The following is a 19658-nucleotide window of genomic DNA, read 5'->3' as shown; positions in this document are numbered from 1 at the left end:
TAAGTTGCAAACTTGTTAGCAAGATGCTTCAGAGAAACTGGCCATAACCATACTTGCTTGCGAACCATACGCCACAACAATACCGCCCCCCTTGATAAATGACCAATCACATTAACTTGATTCATTGTCGGTCACCACTTGGGAGAAATTTGGAATTGCAACGGTTGAAACTGCCGTTTCCCTACGACTTTAAATACACATTAACATGATTTCAACACACTGATGTAAAGAGATAAACGGAGGCAGAAGATGCCTTTCAGTCATCAATGCAAACATTCAACGACTCACAGGAGCTCTTTAAGCTAGGCACAGTTTCACTCACAACACCTGTCCAATCAATGAGGAATCAGAATCAGAAATACTTTAATCCCAGGGAGAAATTACTTTTGTTACATTACTCCAGATATAATAGAGTGACTATAGGACCAGTTTGATATAACTGAATTCCATACAATATATATAATTAGAGTTTCCCGGTTCCATCTCGCCATCAGTTTGGGAGGTTGTGGCATGGAAAATGTTGAAGAACCCTGATCTAGAGGTCTAGATCATAGATGCCTTGTCCTGACAGATCACAAAGCATAAAGGAAACAAAGCATACATTCATTATATCCTCATAATTGTGTTGTTCACTTTACACCTTTTATTTTTAGTTAAAATACAACTTTTTCATAAAATCATAATAACAAGTATAGTAAATTGTGAAATAACATGAGGCTCATGGTCATCAAGTGTAAACCAGCTCGACCTTCCCCCACAGTCATGTTTTGTACACTTGTTTAAATCTTTGAAATTGTGAACAACCCTTAACCTTGCTCAGCATGCATTATAACACGGTGCAACAATGCATCCCTACCTTTTTGTTAGCATTGCTCAGTTTAAATTTTATTTGATCAAACTTTAAATGAAAGGTTTACTTAATCAGTTTGTTTAAACCGTTTAGAAACTGGCTGTGCTGAAAATGTAATTGTTTAGCTGAGTATCTTTTAAACATTAAAACCAGCTTGATCTATTTTACCAACCTCTTTAGTAGAGATTTATATATGCGTTCACTTTTGAATGCTTGTTCATGAATTGCCCACCGCACAAAGTCTTACATTAAACAACAGGCATATATAGCAACCAGGAAATGTTAGACACAATTGTCTGTGGGGTAAAGAAGAGCAAAGGATATAATTAAACCCTTAAACCTTGAACACTTAAGATCTTTTTTGCAGAAGAAGTAAAGGGAATTAGGGGTGGAACTGTGCCAAGAGAGGATAAGAAAGAAAGTATTGCTTATTTTACTTTTTTATGCAACAAAGAACAAAAGGCCCAATTAGTTGACTGATTATAATTGCCCTGGTTTTCCCTCAGCCAATTACAGGCTTAGCTAAGGTTCTGGTACTGCAGTGGCATTCAGGTTTTAAGGCAGGTACCAAGAGCTGAAATTACTCAAGTGTCTCTAGAGAAAGTCCATTCTATTAAGGTTTAAGAAGCAGCTTGCTTCAGCTAGTAACCCCAGGAACTTTTATTGTGGTTCAGTAATTGATGGTCATTAAGTTTAATTATCTTATTAGGCAAACAAATTGTATTTTTAAGTTTTGTACTAGGACTAGTTTTGACTTATACTTTATATTATTACATACAAATTTACCAGAATTTCCCCCATTGTGGGACAATAAAGGGATTTTCTATGATATTCTTTTCTAGATTTGCTTGTCTTTTTACAAACATGATAGGTCTAGATATGACCGTGGGTAGGAATTTTTGGTTGTGAGATTGCTTATTTAAACAGGATTTATTAAATTTTTAAATGGGCTCTGATACTTATACAGTACTATGCCTGCATATAAAATAAAGTAAATAAACAGTAAAAACACAACAGTACTAACAAAGAAACACACACAAAAAAGGGTTTAAACAAAGCAATATAGGCCAAGTGTTCTTCCGGATTATCATGATTTATTCCTTTTTTGACCGACAAAATCATTTCCGCAGCGGATAAAATCAGCAGTCATAAACACTCTTGTTCACCCTTGACATCTGATTGCAGTACTCGGCATCCTTCCATTTGGAAGCTTCTACAGCTTTAGCTCCCACCCTAGTAAACGGCATCTTTCATATTGTTTTCAAAGCACTACTTGTCCTCTTGGAATCCAAATTTCTTTTACAGCTTTCACTCTTTATCTCGGCCTTCTCCTGTTTCTTGGCAGTCCCCCCCTGGAGAGGTTAACTACCTCCTTGTTTACTTATTGTGCTTTGATCTTATGACTGTATTATAGTATATGCCAGAAGATCTTATGTTTACTTACAAGTGAATCAACCACTGAGCTACTGGTTGAAAATACACAAGTTGTTTTTCATGACTTTCTCCCTTTAAATTTGGATGAACACTGCAACTGGATGCACAAATAAGAACTAATTGCTAATTTTCAGTAGTCCCCACAAAGATATCAACATGTATAGAGGCTCAGTTATTTACGTATATCCCCACTACCTTCTTATTTAACTGAGCTATATGTTTAACCTCACCTTGTTCATTAATCTCAAGGCAAGGTTTGACTTGTGTTTGGAATTATTCCTGTCATGGTTGGTTTAGGAAATAAACCCACATGCAGAACACCACTGGAGACTGGGAAAAAAATTTCAACAGAGTTTATTAAAGATTTGAACAAGAAAATATGAACTGGATTCTGGAAACAGGTCCGGGCAGGATTCTCAGGCGTCTGCAGAGACGGATAGTTTGATTAGCCAGGTTTACTGATTAGTAGTTGAGTTTGCTGATATTTCTGAAAATACCTTGACAAGATTCAGGTTTTCTTCTCTGAGAGAGGGAACCGGTTGGGTCCAGAGACTGTGGTTCAGCAGAGTGCTCAGCAGCTGCAGCGTCTTGCTTCTGACTGTTTGTGTCAGACCTTGGATTGAATGATAAGCTCCTTCCCTGAGAGCAGCAGGTGGATTCCAGAGTGAGATCTTCAGGTTTGGCTCTCTAGGGCAGGCAGGCAGGTAACAGGCTAAGCTCATCCAGAGCTTCACACGAGAGACAGGTTTCCTAGGAGCGAGAAGACAGAGGCAGGTTAGAGTTGGGTTTCTCTAAGGCAAAGGTTCTAGTAGATATCAGAGGCTCAGGTTTGCTAACCAAACTTGGTCAACACTGCTGCGTTGAAGGAATGTCTGGCAGCTGCTTATATAGGCAGGTCTCCTGATGGGCTGATGAGCGTCAGCTGTGCTGGAGGGCTCCAGCCCAGGAGATCCACAGCGCACTCTGCTGGAGAAGGTGGAGAATCTCCAGATCCCAACAATTCCTCTCTTTCTCACTGAGATGAATTAATGGCAATGATCACAAAATTGCCAAGAGCCCCCAAGACGCCTGTCTGCCATACACTGCAAGAACACCAGTTTCCCTATCCAAAGTAAAGGGAGACAAACATCAACATGTACTGTGAGACCACTCAACAATAAAGAAGTGACTGGTCTCACATATTCATCACATTTGACCTGATTGTAACTTGCATCTGACCACATAGAAAATATAAATACTTTTTAGAGCAAAGATAGTTGTTTTATGGCAAGACATGACAAAGACTTAGGTGTGTGTTCAGAATGAGAAAAAGCTGAGCTGCAGAGTTATTCACACCTTGCTTATTATGAAGCATGATGGTGGCACCATCATGGTGTGGTGCTGATGAGCTATTACTGTAATGCTGACAAAGGTCATTATTCTAAAGCTATAGTATACCAAACACATATCAGAAATGGTTTTGCAAAAAGATAAGGCAGCCTGACCTCAGCTTTACTAACAAGTTTGCGAGTATGATAAAAAACCTGGTTTCTGACAAAAAAGATTTGCCCATTCCATTCCTTCTGACATGACTGATGTAACTAAGTTATATTTTCTGGCTGTCTTGACCCTTTACACCTTTTTAACGATGTCAAAAAAAATCTACTGTTGGACTACAAAACTCTTCCAATTCTAACAAAAGCAACTGTGATTTCACCAAGAAGTATACCTGTTGAAAATTGTTGACTTGTTCTAGTAGCTATTCACCAAAGGGCAATTGAAACAAAAAAACAGATTGGATTTGTCACTCAGTAACAACTTAATATGTTTTAGCTCATCACAAACATCCTATATCTAATTCTCTGGCCCCTACAGATATGAAATATTTGTCTGGTATCTGTAATTTATGCTGTCTGTCAGAGGGATGAGGAGAGGGTCGTGACTGCTAATGAAGACTAGCAAAAAAAGAAGTACTGCAACACAGCTCTGTAAGGCCAGAAAAAGGCAGAAAACTAATTCAGCCAGGAATGGGAATTAGAGTTTTCTGGACCCAAAAAAATAAAAATAAAACAGAGATTCTATCTGCAATTGCTGAAGTCCAGCTAGGTCCAGATACTGGTACACAAAGGTTGTGGAAATTGTCTGAAAATTACAGCTTTTCCTTGAACCCCACCCCCATCATGTGATGACGATGGATTACACTGATGTGACACAACTGGCTCCTTTTGTGTGGATGGTGTTTGAGGACATTTCTGAAAAATGAGTTTTGGACTTTATTTCAACAGAAATCCTTTAGAGAGTTGGTAAAGCTTTGAGGGAGCTGTTTGTGGATTATAAGATTCCCATAAAAAAAAAAAAAAAATGGTTTCATAATGACCAGTTAGGACACCAGCTATAACAGGATGTCATCGGGATTCAGGATGTGAAATAATTGTAAAATGACCACGTTTTAAAGGTATACAGGTGCTGGTCATAAAATTAGAATATCATGAAAAAGTAGATTGATTTCAGTAATTCCATTTAAAAAGTGAAACTTGTATATTATATTCATACATTACATACAAACTCATATATTTCAGATGTTTATTTTGTTTAATTTTGATGATTACAAATGACAACAAATGAAAATCTCAAATTCATCAAATCAGAAAATTAGAATATTGGGAAAAGGTTCAAAATTGATGGCCCCTGGTGCCACACTCTAATCAGCTAATTAACTCAAACCACCTGCAAAAGCCTTTAAATGGTCTTTCAGTCTAGTTCTATAGGCTACACAATCATGGGGAAGACTGCTGACTTGACAGTTGTCCAAAAGACGACCATCGACACCTTGCACAAGGAGGGCAAGACACAAAAGGTCATCGCTAAAGAGGCTGGCTGTTCACAGAGCTCAGTGTCCAAGCACATTAATAGAGAGGCGAAGGGAAGGAAAAGATGTGGTCGAAAAAAGTGTACAAGCAAGAGAGATAACCACACCCTGGAGAGGATTGTGAAACAAAACCCATTCAAAAATGTGGGGGAGATTCACAAAGAGTGGACTGCAGCTGGAGTGAGTGCTTCAAGAACCACCACACACAGACGTATGAAAGACATGGGTTTCTGCTGTCGCATTCCTTGTGTCAAGCCACTCTTGAACCACAGACAGCGTCAGAAGCGTCTTGCCTGGGCTAAAGAGAAACAGGACTGGACTGCTGGTGAGTGGTCCAAAGTCATGTTCTCTGATGAAAGTAAATTTTGCATTTCCTTTGGAAATCAAGGTCCCAGAGTCTGGAGGAAAAGAAGAGAGGCACTTCATCCACGTTGCTTGAAGTCCAGTGTAAAGTTTCCACAGTCAGTGATGGTTTGGGGTGCCATGTCATCTGCTGGTGTTGGTCCATTGTGTTTTCTGAGGTCCAGGGTCAACGCAGCCACATACCAGGAAGTTTTAGAGCACTTCATGCTTCCTGCAGCTGACCAACTTTTTGGAGATGCAGATTTCATTTTCCAACAGGACTTGGCACCTGCACACAGTGCCAAAGCTACCAGTACCTGGTTGAAGGACCATGGTATCCCTGTTCTTAATTGGCCAGCAAACTCTCCTGACCTTAACCCCATAGAAAATCTATGGGGTATTGTGAAGAAGAAGATGCAATACACCAGACCCAACAATTCAGAAGAGCTAAAAGCCACTATTAGAGCAACCTGGGCTATCATAACACCTGAGCAGTGCCACAGACTGATCGACTCCATGCCACGCCGCATTGCTGCAGTAATACAGGCCAAAGGAGGCCCAACTAAATACTGAGTGCTGTACATGCTCATACTTTTCATGTTCATACTTTTCAGTTGGCCAACATTTCTATAAATCCTTTGTTTTTATTGGTCTTCAGTAATATTCTAATTTTCTGATATGATGAATTTGAGATTTTCATTTGTTGTCATTTGTAATCATCAAAATTAAACAAAATAAACATCTGAAATATATGAGTTTGTATGTAATGTATGAATATAATATACAAGTTTCACTTTTTAAATGGAATTACTGAAATCAATCTACTTTTTCATGATATTCTAATTTTATGACCAGCACCTGTAGTGGAGGATTTTCGCAAATTTTTGAAACTTGCACAACCCTGTACCCGCTCCAGAGAGGGAATGCCTATTAAACATGAGGGAGAGCATGCACAAGCCCATTTCTCCTCATGCACGCTCTGTTTAAAAGTTGCTGTTTGCATCTCTCATACAAGCTTACTTTCCAAAAAAGAAAGGATTGCAATTTTTCCACTATGTCAGACTCACCACCAGTAAGTGAAAATAAGGACGAGCAAAGGACGGCCTTACATAAACATATCACCAGAATGATAGATTAGGAGGACCACTTATTTTGATCATCTACCCAGAAAAAGGACAACGTTCACTATACCTTCAAACACAAGTGGCTCCCCAGCTTTTTCACTGTGTAAAAGTAGTTCACTCAAGATGTGGAATTTAGACCATATGTGGATGAGAATAGTAACTTCTAATCTCCTTTTAAAAATTAATTTACTAGCATTTTTTTTAAACCTGACTGACAGTAATACCTATGTTTTGGATGGGTGCAGCCAGAGTAACTTGAGTCTGACAAAGATGGAAGGAGCTTAAGTTTAGATTGAAGGGAAGGAGGACTTCCTGTCTTACATAGACAGAGCTCAAAGACTGAATATGAATCACCAAATCTGTAGGAAAACATGTAAAAAGATTGTAAGAAATAAGGATTTGTTGATTGCTGTTATATTGAGTTGTAAAGAGTTGTTCTGAGGTCCCCAAATTCATCCAGACACTGGCAGGACACCACCAAAAGTAAAGCCGGAAAGCTCTGAAAGAAGAGAGCAAGATCAGTAGCTGGACAGGAACTTAAAGTTGAGGATTCTCAGAATTCAGAGGAGAGTATGGAAAATAAATTTAGACTAAAGCAGGCTGGTGACAGCTGGGTGATGTCACAGAGAACTTGACAGGTTGTGAGTAAGACTCCTTGGTTGAACGAGGGACTTTAAACGAGAATCTCCAGTAACAGAATACAGGATACAACAAACCTGGAATAAGACAGTATTCTAATTGTGGGAATAGAAACTTTTTCATAGCAATGGAAGCAGAAAAGGGGGGGCAGAAGGATCCAAGTGTACGGCTAAAACTAGTCATCAGGGCATTGAAACAAAGTAGAATATAAGGAGATAGATCCAGACTGACAAACCCAGGGGGAAGGCAGGAAGCAGAAATCAATAGATACAAGCAAGCTTGATATCCAAAGATCAGAAACCATGAAAATATCCAAGGAGGGCAAGGCAGAATAGGGATGAGGCAGACAGGGAAATAATGCTTGATTTTTACTCACATGGTGGCTCTGGATAATCTGGCAAAGGTTGCCATCTGGAGCAGGAATGTTCAAAGTCAATCCTCAAGAACTCCTGTCCTACAGGTTTTCAATGTTTCTTGGCTTTAGCACATCTGATTCTGGTGATGCAGTTCAGCAAAAGCCTGTCAATCAGCTATAAATGGCAATCAGCTGTGCTGAGGCAGGGTAAACCTGCAGGACAGTGGCCATTGAGGACCGACTTTGGACATGCCTGATCTAGGGAGCTGATTATAAAACCAAGCTCACATTTTAGGTGAATGTGGCATGATGTAATGCAGGCAGGGGAAACACAACTGCAATAAAGAGAGGAGCAGGAACAGAGAGGAGCAGTGCAGACGGAAAAGTCCAAATCATGACAAAGCATTTTTTTATTCATAATTATGAAAGCTAGAGAACTTCGAAATATCAATTTACAAAAAAAATCCATATAATTTTTTTAAGATCAGAGACTCCTTTTACATGATTTTACTAGCTTCAAGGAAATGCCTTTCACATTTCCAGAGAGAAACAAACTTCCCTGTTGAATGAGAATAATTTAAGATAAAAAAAAAATTGCCTTGGGTGTGAATGATTTAAGACTTAAATGTAGTTTAATGAGAAATAGTCATTCTGCTGTTGGTTGAAGAATTGTTTACTACTTTTGACCTGTATAAGGGGCTGCATATTCTGCTCTCACATGCAATGATGCTTCCAGACATCATAATACAACTAGCCTCTTTAAGGTGAACTCTGTCTTTGTAACATCAATGCTCCTGTGCTGTTGTTATGAAACCAAGCTAGACATGTGCAATATTCATAGAAATCACCTCTTAAGTTGTATTTTCTGCCCTGTCAAGTTGGTATTTTTTTGAGAAGATGAACGAATTAACTGAGTTAGGTGTTCACAAGATATCCATCAGGGTACTGAATAAACTGCTCAAACGGCTGTATAAAAAAGTGAGAATAACAGAATTATTTCAGTGTAGAAGGTTCCTCTAATAATGTGTAAGTAATATAGTGAGATGGAACAACGTCTGACCTTCCAGGTAATATTGTGTTGGTAAACAACAATAATATAAAAATAATAATGAATGTAACACTGTTGGGAATATGGCTAGAACCAATAAAAAACAAAGAAAACAAGAATGCTCTTTTTTACAAGTACATTAGATACTGTACATGATGATGATATTTTAGATTTGTACCTGTATTTGACTGATAACTGATGCTATTTTAAAAAGTCAAAATCTAATTTAAAGTATTTTGGGTATTTCCTCTTTATAATAATGTTAAGACCTGAATTAAATTATAAGATTGTACAAAGAAAAGAAAGACAAAAAGGCGGAGGAACATATGAAAATGAAGCTTTTTGGTCTGTAGACCAAAATAATAAATTCAAACATCAAGTTTCCCATAATAAAATCTCAAGTTTTATCTAATTGAAAAAAAAAATCTCTTTTCAGTTAATGGGTTTATTTATTTGAAGATTTATTGTGACACTCTGCCTTTTAATTAAAAAATAAATCATTTAAACTGACTCACATGGTAGAGTGTCTTTTTTAATATGACTTTGTACTGTTAAAGGCTGTAAATAGAGTGTGCTTTTCTCCTTGACTTGAAAACTGTGATGTAAGAGGTCATCTTTAGCTTTTAAAAAGCAGTTGTTCTTACATGCATCATTGGTTATTCGGTTTGAAGTTCAAGGACATAAAAAGGCAAACAATTTCTTTATATTTGTGAGTTTAGAAAATTTAATTATCGAAGAAAGAAAATAATGTAAAATGTAATATTTAGATCTGATTATGCTTATATAAAAGTAATGGAAGACTTGGAGCTCACTAAAGCCATAGCAGACTAGTTTTCAGTATTCCTAAGTTTGCTTTGGTGGCGTGAGTGCATGCTGTCTTGAGGCAATTCTTTCTGCTCAGATAAGCATAGGTCTATGTGCTATCCCAAGCACAAACGTTTCCTTGTGGCAGTTTTCCGCAATCTGATTTTGAGTTCAGTCTTCTGTACACACCTCTGCAGATGCCTTTTTGTTGCATTTATTTAAATCTGTTCATAAACAAAACGGTTCCCTGTTTGCAAAACTAAAGCAATATATTTGAAAAGGCTGTTGGTCGAACTTATTCAACCAACAGTCTTTTGTATTATTAAACTTTTTCTATTTGAGCTTCAATTTTTATACTTGCAGAAATCTGTTTATGATAAATTTTAATGAAAGTTCTTATTTAGTAATCATCTGAGTTTCATAATTAACTCGGCGAATCTGTAGCAGTTTCTTATTTTTAATATTTCATAACAATAGGTATTACCGGTAGTTGCGCTGTTTGAATAAACTTGTTTTACAATCAGTGCAAATTTTACAGCTGAAGCAAAGGATTCCCATGTTATCTCTATGTAGATGGGTGGATCTGGAGCGAAGCAATGTGGAGTGAGACTGAGCGAGGCGACGATGGAGAATGTACGAAGGGCATGATTTTGGTGATGTCAGCGGCATTTGATCGAGTAAAGTTGGAAATTCTGAACTTTTGTTTATATTCACTTGCAAAATCCAGTCAGAGACTGGTCGGGCTGTAAGCTACAGTGAAGGAGCGCAGTGAAGATTATCTTATTTTATAAAAAATGGAAACAGAAGAAAATAATGTTGACAAAGGACAAAGTTTGTATGCTCTAAAGTGGATTTAAGGTGGCTTTTAAAAAAGCCATTTTAATTTATTTCTAGAAAGACTGTTTTTTATATCTGACCTCCAGCATAGACTGATGCGTTTTTTCCCCAACCCTGCCAGTGACTGTCTAGGCCAGCTTAGCTGATCCTCTGGGGTACTGCTTTCATTTCATACAGATAAGCTGAGTTTATGCTGGACGTGCGAGTCAGCCAAATGATGTAATTTTTGGCTTCCACGCCCCTTGGACAATATTCGCACAGATCACCAAGGAAAATTTGTAACTGCACGGATGGATCCGCACGGAAAACATGGCAAGCAAGCAGCAGCTCGTGCTGGTGAGGGTAAACATCTATAGACATCCCGTGATTTAGCCCATAAATATCACCATTATAAACACGTTGTGGAAAAACACAAAGAAAAAAATGACTGTTCTCAAACAGCATGAAGGGGCTTTGTTCAAGTTGTAAACAGCTGTGTTTTCTACTTCCTGGTGTAGTGTGGTGTTGTCAGCTTGCTTTTTGTTCTGTACACGCCTCCTCAGAGCCGGCCAGCATAGGGGCAAAGCCACACAGTCAAACATAATGAGCCCTTTACCCTATAAGCTATGTCCAACCAGCTGTACCCTCTCCTGGCTATGCCTTCATGGATAGCTCTCAGATGTGCCGTTGTCCTGCTCTCGGACAGCCGTAGTCTCTTACCTGCGCTCAGTGTTCTGTCTTCCTGTTAGACTTATCTGATCTGCTGCAATGCTCCTCTGTTCCTCTGCAGTTATCTTATTTAGGAAGCCCCAGCCGGCTGTACCCTCTCTCCCCGGTGCTGTGTCCCCAGCGGGCTTCCCACTCTTCCTCCACTCCCCCACTCTAGTGCGCTGAATCCCTGGAGGGATCCTCCAATCTCTTGCTTTGGTTCCATAGTTCAAAGGCTGACATGGCTGGCAGCCTGTTCCTGGTGATGTTTTTTTTCTCTCTGGTTTTCTCACACTGATTTCCCTCTGCTTTGGTCTGAGCTTCAGCATGCCATCTCACCTGTGGGTTGGTGGAAAGCGACTGTCATTCAGAACTATACCATCAAATCTGGTTGATGGTATAGTTCTGGAATCTAGTTAACCTAGGAACACCGACTGCTTTTTCGACTTTCTCAAGTAATAAGCACTGCCAGTCGCCTTGTAAATCTGTGTCACCATGATCAGGTGGAACCAACGATCAGCAGATTCCATGAGGTAGGACGCTTTCGCCTAGCCTGGGTGCCATTCTGAACTTAGTCCCGCCCACAACGTTTGAGATCGGGAAGTTCGGTCTGGCATTGCTCAATAGTAGCGCGAGTGTGCTCGCACAATATCTGGCGGGCCAATCAAATTGTCAGGGCGGGCTTTAAACAATGATGGACAGATGATCAACAGTAACGTAATCAACCACGTCACCAAAGTGCATGGGTGACAACAACAATGGCTGCCGCTGGAGAGTTGAGGTGTGTAGATTCTGCTATTAGGTCTGTTCTAGAAGATATCGACAGCAAATTAATTTTAAGAGGAACAGAGAAACGCGGTCAAGGCTCATCTTCTTATTCTAGGCGTGCAACTGCACGCTTTGATTTTTGTTGACAACTATGCGTCGCTTAACATACGTCACGTACTCCGTTGCTCTTATTAGTTGTAGGTCTATCCAATTGAGTGCAGAGGCATTTTTTTTCCTGGTTCGTTCGAAACACGCCCCATAATCACAGCTCTATGGAGCAGTGTCAGACTCATATTCTGACTAGAATTGAGTAGGACTATGTCAGGCTAGCTTTCGCCCACCAGGTGAACTCGCCTGCCACACGAGATGCATTGGCTGGCCGGATGAATATCATAGCAAGCAAAAGCAGACAAAACTAGCACAAGTTTTGCAGTGTGAACGTACCTTTATAGTACTGTAGCAACTCAACTTTTGATAGAGGAAATATTTGACACCTGCACTGGCCTCTTTACACCATTCCCTCTTCATGCCAGTATCCTGTTCAAATCGTCATAACTTCCATAAAAGATTTTTGAAATATACGGGCTATTCTCACTGTCCGACTAAAGGTTTCTATTTTAGTTTAAATAGGATTACCATTTTTTACTTTTGTTTAATATCTAAATAGTAAGGTTTTTTTTGCTTAAAGGATTGCTTTCTAGAAAATAACTATTCATTTTGTCAGTTTTAGTGGGATTTCCTTATGAAATATTACTAAGATCAAACATTTTCATTATCCCACTACTAACAATAGTGTGCTGGAATTTTCACCTATTTCTCCTGACAGAGATCCCTTTACTGAGTCCGACTTATTAGTCTATTTTACTACAGTTCAGCTTTGTCCAGAAATGTGTGATGTAACTGAGATCAAGGCTTTTTAATGGTCACCCGAAACATGTGATGGCGGATAGTCTTGGGAAATGTATCCTCTATGTCAGTGAAAAATTCATCTTTTATTATCTGTAATAACTTTCTGTTTGCAGACTCTGAAGATAAATCTGTTGGATGGGGTGACCTTTTCTGTAATATTATTGTCAAGTTTAATTTACCGGAGGTGAAAATCACAGACAGTTCCACAAAGCCCCAGTCTAACTCTGTCAAAGTAAAGTGACGTTATTTATTTATTTTTTCCTAATCTGTTAATTTCTTCTACATCCTCTTCCCTTGTTTTTTTTTATTTTTTATTTTTTTTTATCTAGGATGCATTGCATCAAAAGCAGAGGACAGATTATTCCGAAGGTTGTTTCGAAGATATAACCAGTTCATCAGACCAGTGGAAAATGTATCGGATCCAGTTACAGTGGAGTTTGAGGTGTCCATATCGCAGCTTGTTAAAGTGGTAAGAACACTGAACCATCCATCCATCCATCCATCCATCCATCCATCCATCCATCCATCCATCCATCCATCCATCCATCCATCCATCCATCCATCCATCCATCCATCCATCCATCCATCCATCCATCCATCCATCCATCCATCCATCCATCCATCGTTCTTTTATCTATGTTTATCTTTTTGAATTTTTTTAGGATGAAGTGAATCAAATTATGGAAACAAACTTGTGGCTGAGACATGTAAGTGTTGCTAATATTCTCATTCTCAGTGGTAAGTTTTAAATTTAATCTGCATGTCAACAGTTTCTGCTTTATCCATCCTTCAGGTTTGGAATGACTACAAACTGAGATGGACTCCAGTAGAATTTGATGGTATCGAGTTCATACGAGTTCCATCCAACAAGATTTGGAGACCAGATATTGTTTTATACAACAAGTATGTTTTTTGTTTTTCAACATTAAGGTGGATAATATTGTCTAAATAGGATCAGTTATTTGGTGTAACCTGTTTATTTTAATTGAAATCTAATACTTCTGCTTCATGGAGACATTACATTAATTTTTTTTTTTTTTTACATTTTGGAAAATACTTTGTCTCAGATTTGGCCATAACATGAAAAGCTATGTTTAGCTTGTAAGTTTACTTTTTGACTTTATGACTGCAATATCAGTTGTGTTCCCTGAATCTTCTAATATTCAGAATTTAATGTATTAACCCTAACACATTTCACCCACAGTGCTGTTGGGGATTTTCTTGTGGAAGACAAGACTAAAGCTCTGCTGAAATATGATGGCACCATTACTTGGGTTCCTCCAGCTATATTCAAGTCATCCTGTCCAATGGACATCACTTACTTCCCCTTTGACTACCAGAACTGCTCTATGAAGTTCGGGTCCTGGACTTATGACAAAGCAAAGATTGACTTGGTGCTCATTGGCTCAAAGGTCAGAAGGATTTTCAGTAGAACAAGCATGTAATTTTATTGTGGTCAGAAAAATGACCTGCACAGTGTCTCAAGCCAAAACACCCAAGCTCAATCCTTATACAATAAATCAGTAAGAACACTTAAGCCGAAGCAGAGCCGTGTCACTAGTTGTCATGATAAGTGCTAAAAGTGCTAGCAGTAAGGAAGGCGGAGAGAAAAGTAGCCTGTATGCTTCCTATCATATTGCATTAGCATATTGAGCTTCCTAACTTGTGCTAAGGAGCTGTACGAAGTCCCACAATGCTTTGCTTGGCATGTCCTATGAGCACAGAACACCTAGCAGTTTATATGTACAGTATATCTACGTGTGACAGTTTTAAATGTACACACCTTCATATGTTTGTTTTGTTTGTAATTTGTGCAAGTTGTGTTTATTGTGTAGTCACAATTTTTATCAGTGTCATCCATGTGCATCTCTGCCGTGTGATCATGTCCGAAATGCACAGGATGTTGGAGTTCTTTTCCTATCTGTGATAGTGTTCATACTGCTGATCACATTAAAAAGGAAAAGAAACAGGAGCCAGAGGCAACTATTTGATATATTCGAATTGCGCCTAAGCATAACATCAAATTAGTTACACAGTGGGTTAAAAACACCAAAGCTAAAGTTCTGGGGTGATGAAAACAAAGCCTGGAATCTAGTCCAATTAAAGATTTCTTTGACGTAGATAAAAAGGTGTAAAGGGTCAAGACAGCCAGCAAACATGGCTTAGTTACATCAGAATTAAGTTATTCATTCTCTTTTCATATTGATTAGGAGACTTAATAAAATAATAAGTTCCTCATTTAAGATGCTGCTGAAATAGCAACTTTGCTAGATTTAAGGATTTGACTAAAGAATCAATATGCCCTGTTGGTCATTGGCGTCTCTGGCTCCTATGTTTTAAATTTAAACAACTTTACTCACCAATGGGTGGGAGTAGTCCCTTCCACTTCCATCACTGCTCCATGTTTTAACTGAGCATAAAATAGATTCAGCTTTGCTACCTGAGAAGACCCTAATTAGCAGCTAGCAATGCTTTCTCACTCAAACTTAAACATGGAGAACAAATGAAAATGTTGTATTTTTAGTCATTTGAGGTCTGTAAGCTGTAAGTTAAAAAATATAGGATTAAGAAATGCCATGTACAGTATGGAAGCTTATGTTGATTGCAAATACTATATGAAATAATCTATGTTGTAAAGCAACTTTGTTTTAATCGGCTACCTAGCAGTGTATTATCAGATCTTTAATTTGTATATATTTATTTTCCAACAAAAACAAAATTGAATGTTTTTTATATTTCTCCTTCCTGGTTTAGTTTGTTGATCTAAAATATGACACTGTACATCATTTTTATGTATCAGTTGTTTGTTTTGTTTTGTTTCTCAAACAGAGGAATCAGAGATAAGTCAAAAGTTGCTAATATAAGGATTTATTTTCTAATGTGTCCCTCTTTTTTTATCAGGTCAACCTGAAAGACTTCTGGGAAAGTGGGGAGTGGGAGGTCATTGATGCACCTGGATACAAACATGACATAAAGTATAACTGCTGTGAAGAAATCTACACAGACATCACCTACTCTTTTTACATCCGCCGCTTACCTCTCTTCTACACTATAAACCTAATTATTCCATGTCTCCTTATATCCTTCCTCACGGTGCTTGTCTTCTATCTCCCGTCGGACTGTGGAGAGAAGGTCACGCTGTGCATTTCAGTCCTCCTCTCCCTCACTGTGTTCCTGCTGGTCATCACTGAAACCATCCCCTCAACATCACTCGTCATCCCGCTGATTGGAGAGTATCTTCTCTTCACCATGATCTTTGTGACTCTAAGCATCGTCATCACTGTTTTTGTGCTGAATGTCCACTACCGTACCCCAATGACTCACACAATGCCGGAGTGGGTAAGGATGGTGTTCCTTGGGGTGCTGCCAAGAGTAATGTTGATGAGACGGCCTATTGACCAGGGCTGTTTAGCACCTGCCAGAATCACAGGAGCAGCAGGAGGAATCAGCAGCGGAGCAATTAAGAAGAGAAAGACCAGCATAGGAGGAGGAAGCAGCTCAGGAAGTGTTAGTATTGGTGGTATAGCTGGAGGTGTAGCATGCCCACCGCTGGATAGTGGCTCAGGAGGGGGAGGAACTTCCTCAGCTGGTGGCTCTATGAACTGTGTGGAATATGGGGACATAAACCGTGACCTTCACCGAGACATGACCAGGAGATGTCCCTACAGAGGCAAGGAGGTACCAACTCCTGTTCCACCACCAATGGTTCCCCCTCCTCCCCCTCCTCCTCCTCAAGCCACCCCAGCTCAGAGGCCTCCGGAGTCGGAGCTACCCAAGGTGCCGAGGCCTCTGAATGCCTCGTCGCCAGTCAATGCCGTGGTTGCCTTTTCTGTGGTGTCGCCAGAGATCAAGCAGGCCATCGAGAGTGTAAAATACATTGCAGAAAATATGAGGACACGCAACAAAGCCAAGGAGGTACATAAGCAAGTATTTATTTTTAAGTGTTGGTTGATGTTTTGTGTAAGTATTAGAATTCTTTGACTAACCAGATTCAGTTTGTCTCTCCAGAGAAGATCTAATAATACTTTGAAATTAGTATTCAGTGTCAGACAGAAAATTCCTATGACTGGAGCTGGAAAGGGCCCAAGGGAATTGTTTGAAACTTGATGCTTTGTAAAGTGATGCTGCACAAATTTTACAATAGAAAACAATAAGAACTAAATAACAATAATACTTGAAATAATACGAATCCCATAACATGTGATCAGTAATCAATTACAATTTTTTATGTGTTTCTTTTCAGCATTTGAGTTTTTTTTTTTTGATACAATCAGCTTTTCTGAACTCTCAGACTGCTTCATAGAGCGCTGCTACATTATCAGTTCTTCAGAGTCTACCTAATCCTGTTACGCAAAAAAAAAAAAAAAAAAAACAGCAAAAAATAATCTGACTGTTTAGACTGCATGTACTGAAACTGCATGCAAAAAGATAAAACTCTAACTGAAATGATGGGTTGTTGCAAAAGCTCACTTAATAGTCGGATATCTCTAGTTACACCTTTGAACAGGAGACAGAGGCAATAAAACTTGTTTTGAGAAACATTTAATGTCCAAGGATCTGCTGGTTCTAAACAGGGATATTTGTAAACTGTTTGTTTATCAGGGACTTAAATTAACTGTATCAGACTTATGGGGAACTGACTCATTGATGCTGAACAGCATTAGCCTGATTAATCAGATTAAGTTACGCCCTATGTATTAATAAAGTGAACAGTAATTGGTACATAAAACAATATATGAATTGATTATTCTTAATATTTTTTAATGATTATCTATCCTGTTAAGTTTAGTGGAATGATTTTGTTTTCATAGTTTATGTAAAAAACAGCTGTGCATAAACACACACAGAAATTGCATTTGTGTCACCTTTGCATTGTTAGTATATTTATACCCTTCTCTGTAAACTCTGCAGAAAGCATTTTCACTTGGCTATATCAGGAACTTAAAGCTGCTTGTTTGTTCCAGAAGCAGGGTTTTTGTTTATTTGCATGCCCTCCTCACACTCTGGATGGTCCTGATATCTTTGTTGCGTCAGCTCCATTTTTTTCTCAGCTACAGGGATCTTGCTTCGAGGATTGGAGAATAGTTAAACTGCTTCCTCAAAATGCATAATAGCGTTATATTGGTCACAGTTTAATCATAATCTTGTTTTGCACACCTGAAACCCATATATAGCACAAGGAAAATATGCTTGGCTCCAGAAGTCTTTTAGAAAACAAACAACCTAAACCTAAACAAATTACAAAAACTGTTTTTGTGTTTATTTTCTTAAATACAGTTTTTAACTGTATTCAAGGCTTTCAGTGAACGCAAACAAAAAAACATTAGGACTAGACCAGCTTTAACCCCATGCTGTGCCACAAACAGGACTCACGTTTCTTGACTTAAAACATCTAAACTTGTGATTAATAACAGGTGTCTTCATAAGTTTCAAAATATTTCTGTAAAATGTTCTGTTTCTGTTCTCTCTTCAGGTGGAGGATGACTGGAAGTATGTTGCCATGGTCATCGACAGGATTTTCCTCTGGGTTTTTGTGACAGTGTGTGTGCTGGGAACTCTGGGACTCTTCCTGCAGCCACTTATAAGTTTCTTTAAATGATTAAATTGTCTTGCCTCTTTTCCAAGCTGCTTTTCTTGTCTACCCCCTTTTCTTTGTACCTTACTTAAGTTACTCCTGGAAATATTCTGCACATTTTCAAATCAAGCACAAAACTACTGTTGTTCCTTTTCAGGCTTATCTCACTCTGTGTGTTTAGCATCTTTAGAGGGCCTTCATTATCTATAGCTTCTAGCTTACAGCTGTAGGTCCTCATTTTTATTTTTGTTTTTTTTTAACTTTCAATGGCATGCTATAGCAATACTAACTCATTTTGTCCTTGCTCACAGATCACATATTTTCCAAACTTTTCCTCCTTTTACCTGACTATCTCATTGTCTCCCCTGTGTTTCTTTTACACCTCTTCAGTGTTGTTCCAGGGACTCCATCTGTTGACATCTTTTCACACTTTGGCGCTGCAGCTCAGATGTCAGTTTTTAAGAAATTCTTAGAAACATTTTTCACTTAAAGAATAAAACTATGAATACCTTTAAAGTAGCACTTTGTCATTTCAAACCAGTGATAACACTGTTAGGAACTATGGCACAATATACTCTTTTTCTCTTTCTGCAAATTACAGTATATAGATGTTTGGTGATGAAGATAATGTTTAGTGTTTTTTTTTGTTTTGTTGTGTTTTTTTTTTCCAAAAGCATTCATGTACCAGTATTTGACGTTTCCTGTAGAAAGTAATTCTAGTGCATGGTAGCCTTGCACCCTTAACGACGACATTTGGTATATACAAGATATGCATTCAGACCAGGAGTTTGGAATGTATTATTCACTGTTTCCAACAAAATGTTGAATTAAACAATTAAACCTGTAAGATGAAACAATAAAACTGTTTATTGGAACTCATGTAAAGTGTCCTGTTTGTAGTTTTCTTCGTTGTATTTCATCTTTTTTCTTTTTATATTGATATAAGTCTAAACCAAAAACAACCACAGAAAAAAAGTTACAAAGCTTATTTGATTTAAGTCTGTTAAATATAGATTGCAGTAAAGAGCTATGTTACTACTGGTTAAACAAACGGAGCAACACCTTCACTGTCTGCCGATTAAAAGAGACACATTCTAGTATTTATAGAGCAACTAGTCAAGATTATAACAAGGATGAACAAATGTCTTATAAAAAGGGATTGAATACAAAGTCATTCAAAGTAGGTGTTGCTTCTGTGGTTGGAAGGTTTTTATGGTTTAAGTGTGTTTTTTTTTTCCAAGCCTGGAAGCTTACATTTTAAAAATGTGTTCTAAATAGCCTATAGTTTGAATTTCCAGACTGGAATCAGACTACAACTGAAAGGCAACAATAAAATGTTAATCAAACTTTTAAGACTGGACAGAAATACTACAGAAGAAAAAGTATACACCAAGATAGGCAAAGAAGGAGATGCGATTTTAGACTATTTTTGAATCGA

At 38.3% G+C, this 19658-nt stretch overlaps 1 protein-coding gene across 1 annotated transcript in view; it reads left to right on the top strand.

Annotated features, from left to right (window-relative positions):
• The window catches only part of LOC119788305 (neuronal acetylcholine receptor subunit alpha-3-like), a 34734-nt gene extending 15635 nt beyond the window's left edge, over positions 1–19099 (top strand). The window contains exons 2-7 of the mRNA XM_038292560.1: positions 12975–13114; positions 13308–13352; positions 13439–13548; positions 13850–14057; positions 15547–16560; positions 18119–19099. Coding sequence (XP_038148488.1) covers positions 12975–13114; positions 13308–13352; positions 13439–13548; positions 13850–14057; positions 15547–16560; positions 18119–18244 — 1643 coding nt within the window. The 3' untranslated portion in view covers positions 18245–19099. The remainder of the gene's footprint in view (positions 1–12974; positions 13115–13307; positions 13353–13438; positions 13549–13849; positions 14058–15546; positions 16561–18118) is intronic.
• Positions 19100–19658: the final 559 nt, after the last annotated feature.

This window comes from Cyprinodon tularosa, unplaced genomic scaffold (assembly GCF_016077235.1).
Source record: "Cyprinodon tularosa strain WSP-4 unplaced genomic scaffold, ASM1607723v1 ctg314, whole genome shotgun sequence".
Taxonomy (NCBI): domain Eukaryota; kingdom Metazoa; phylum Chordata; class Actinopteri; order Cyprinodontiformes; family Cyprinodontidae; genus Cyprinodon; species Cyprinodon tularosa.
This window is presented reverse-complemented; position numbering and strand designations above follow the sequence as displayed.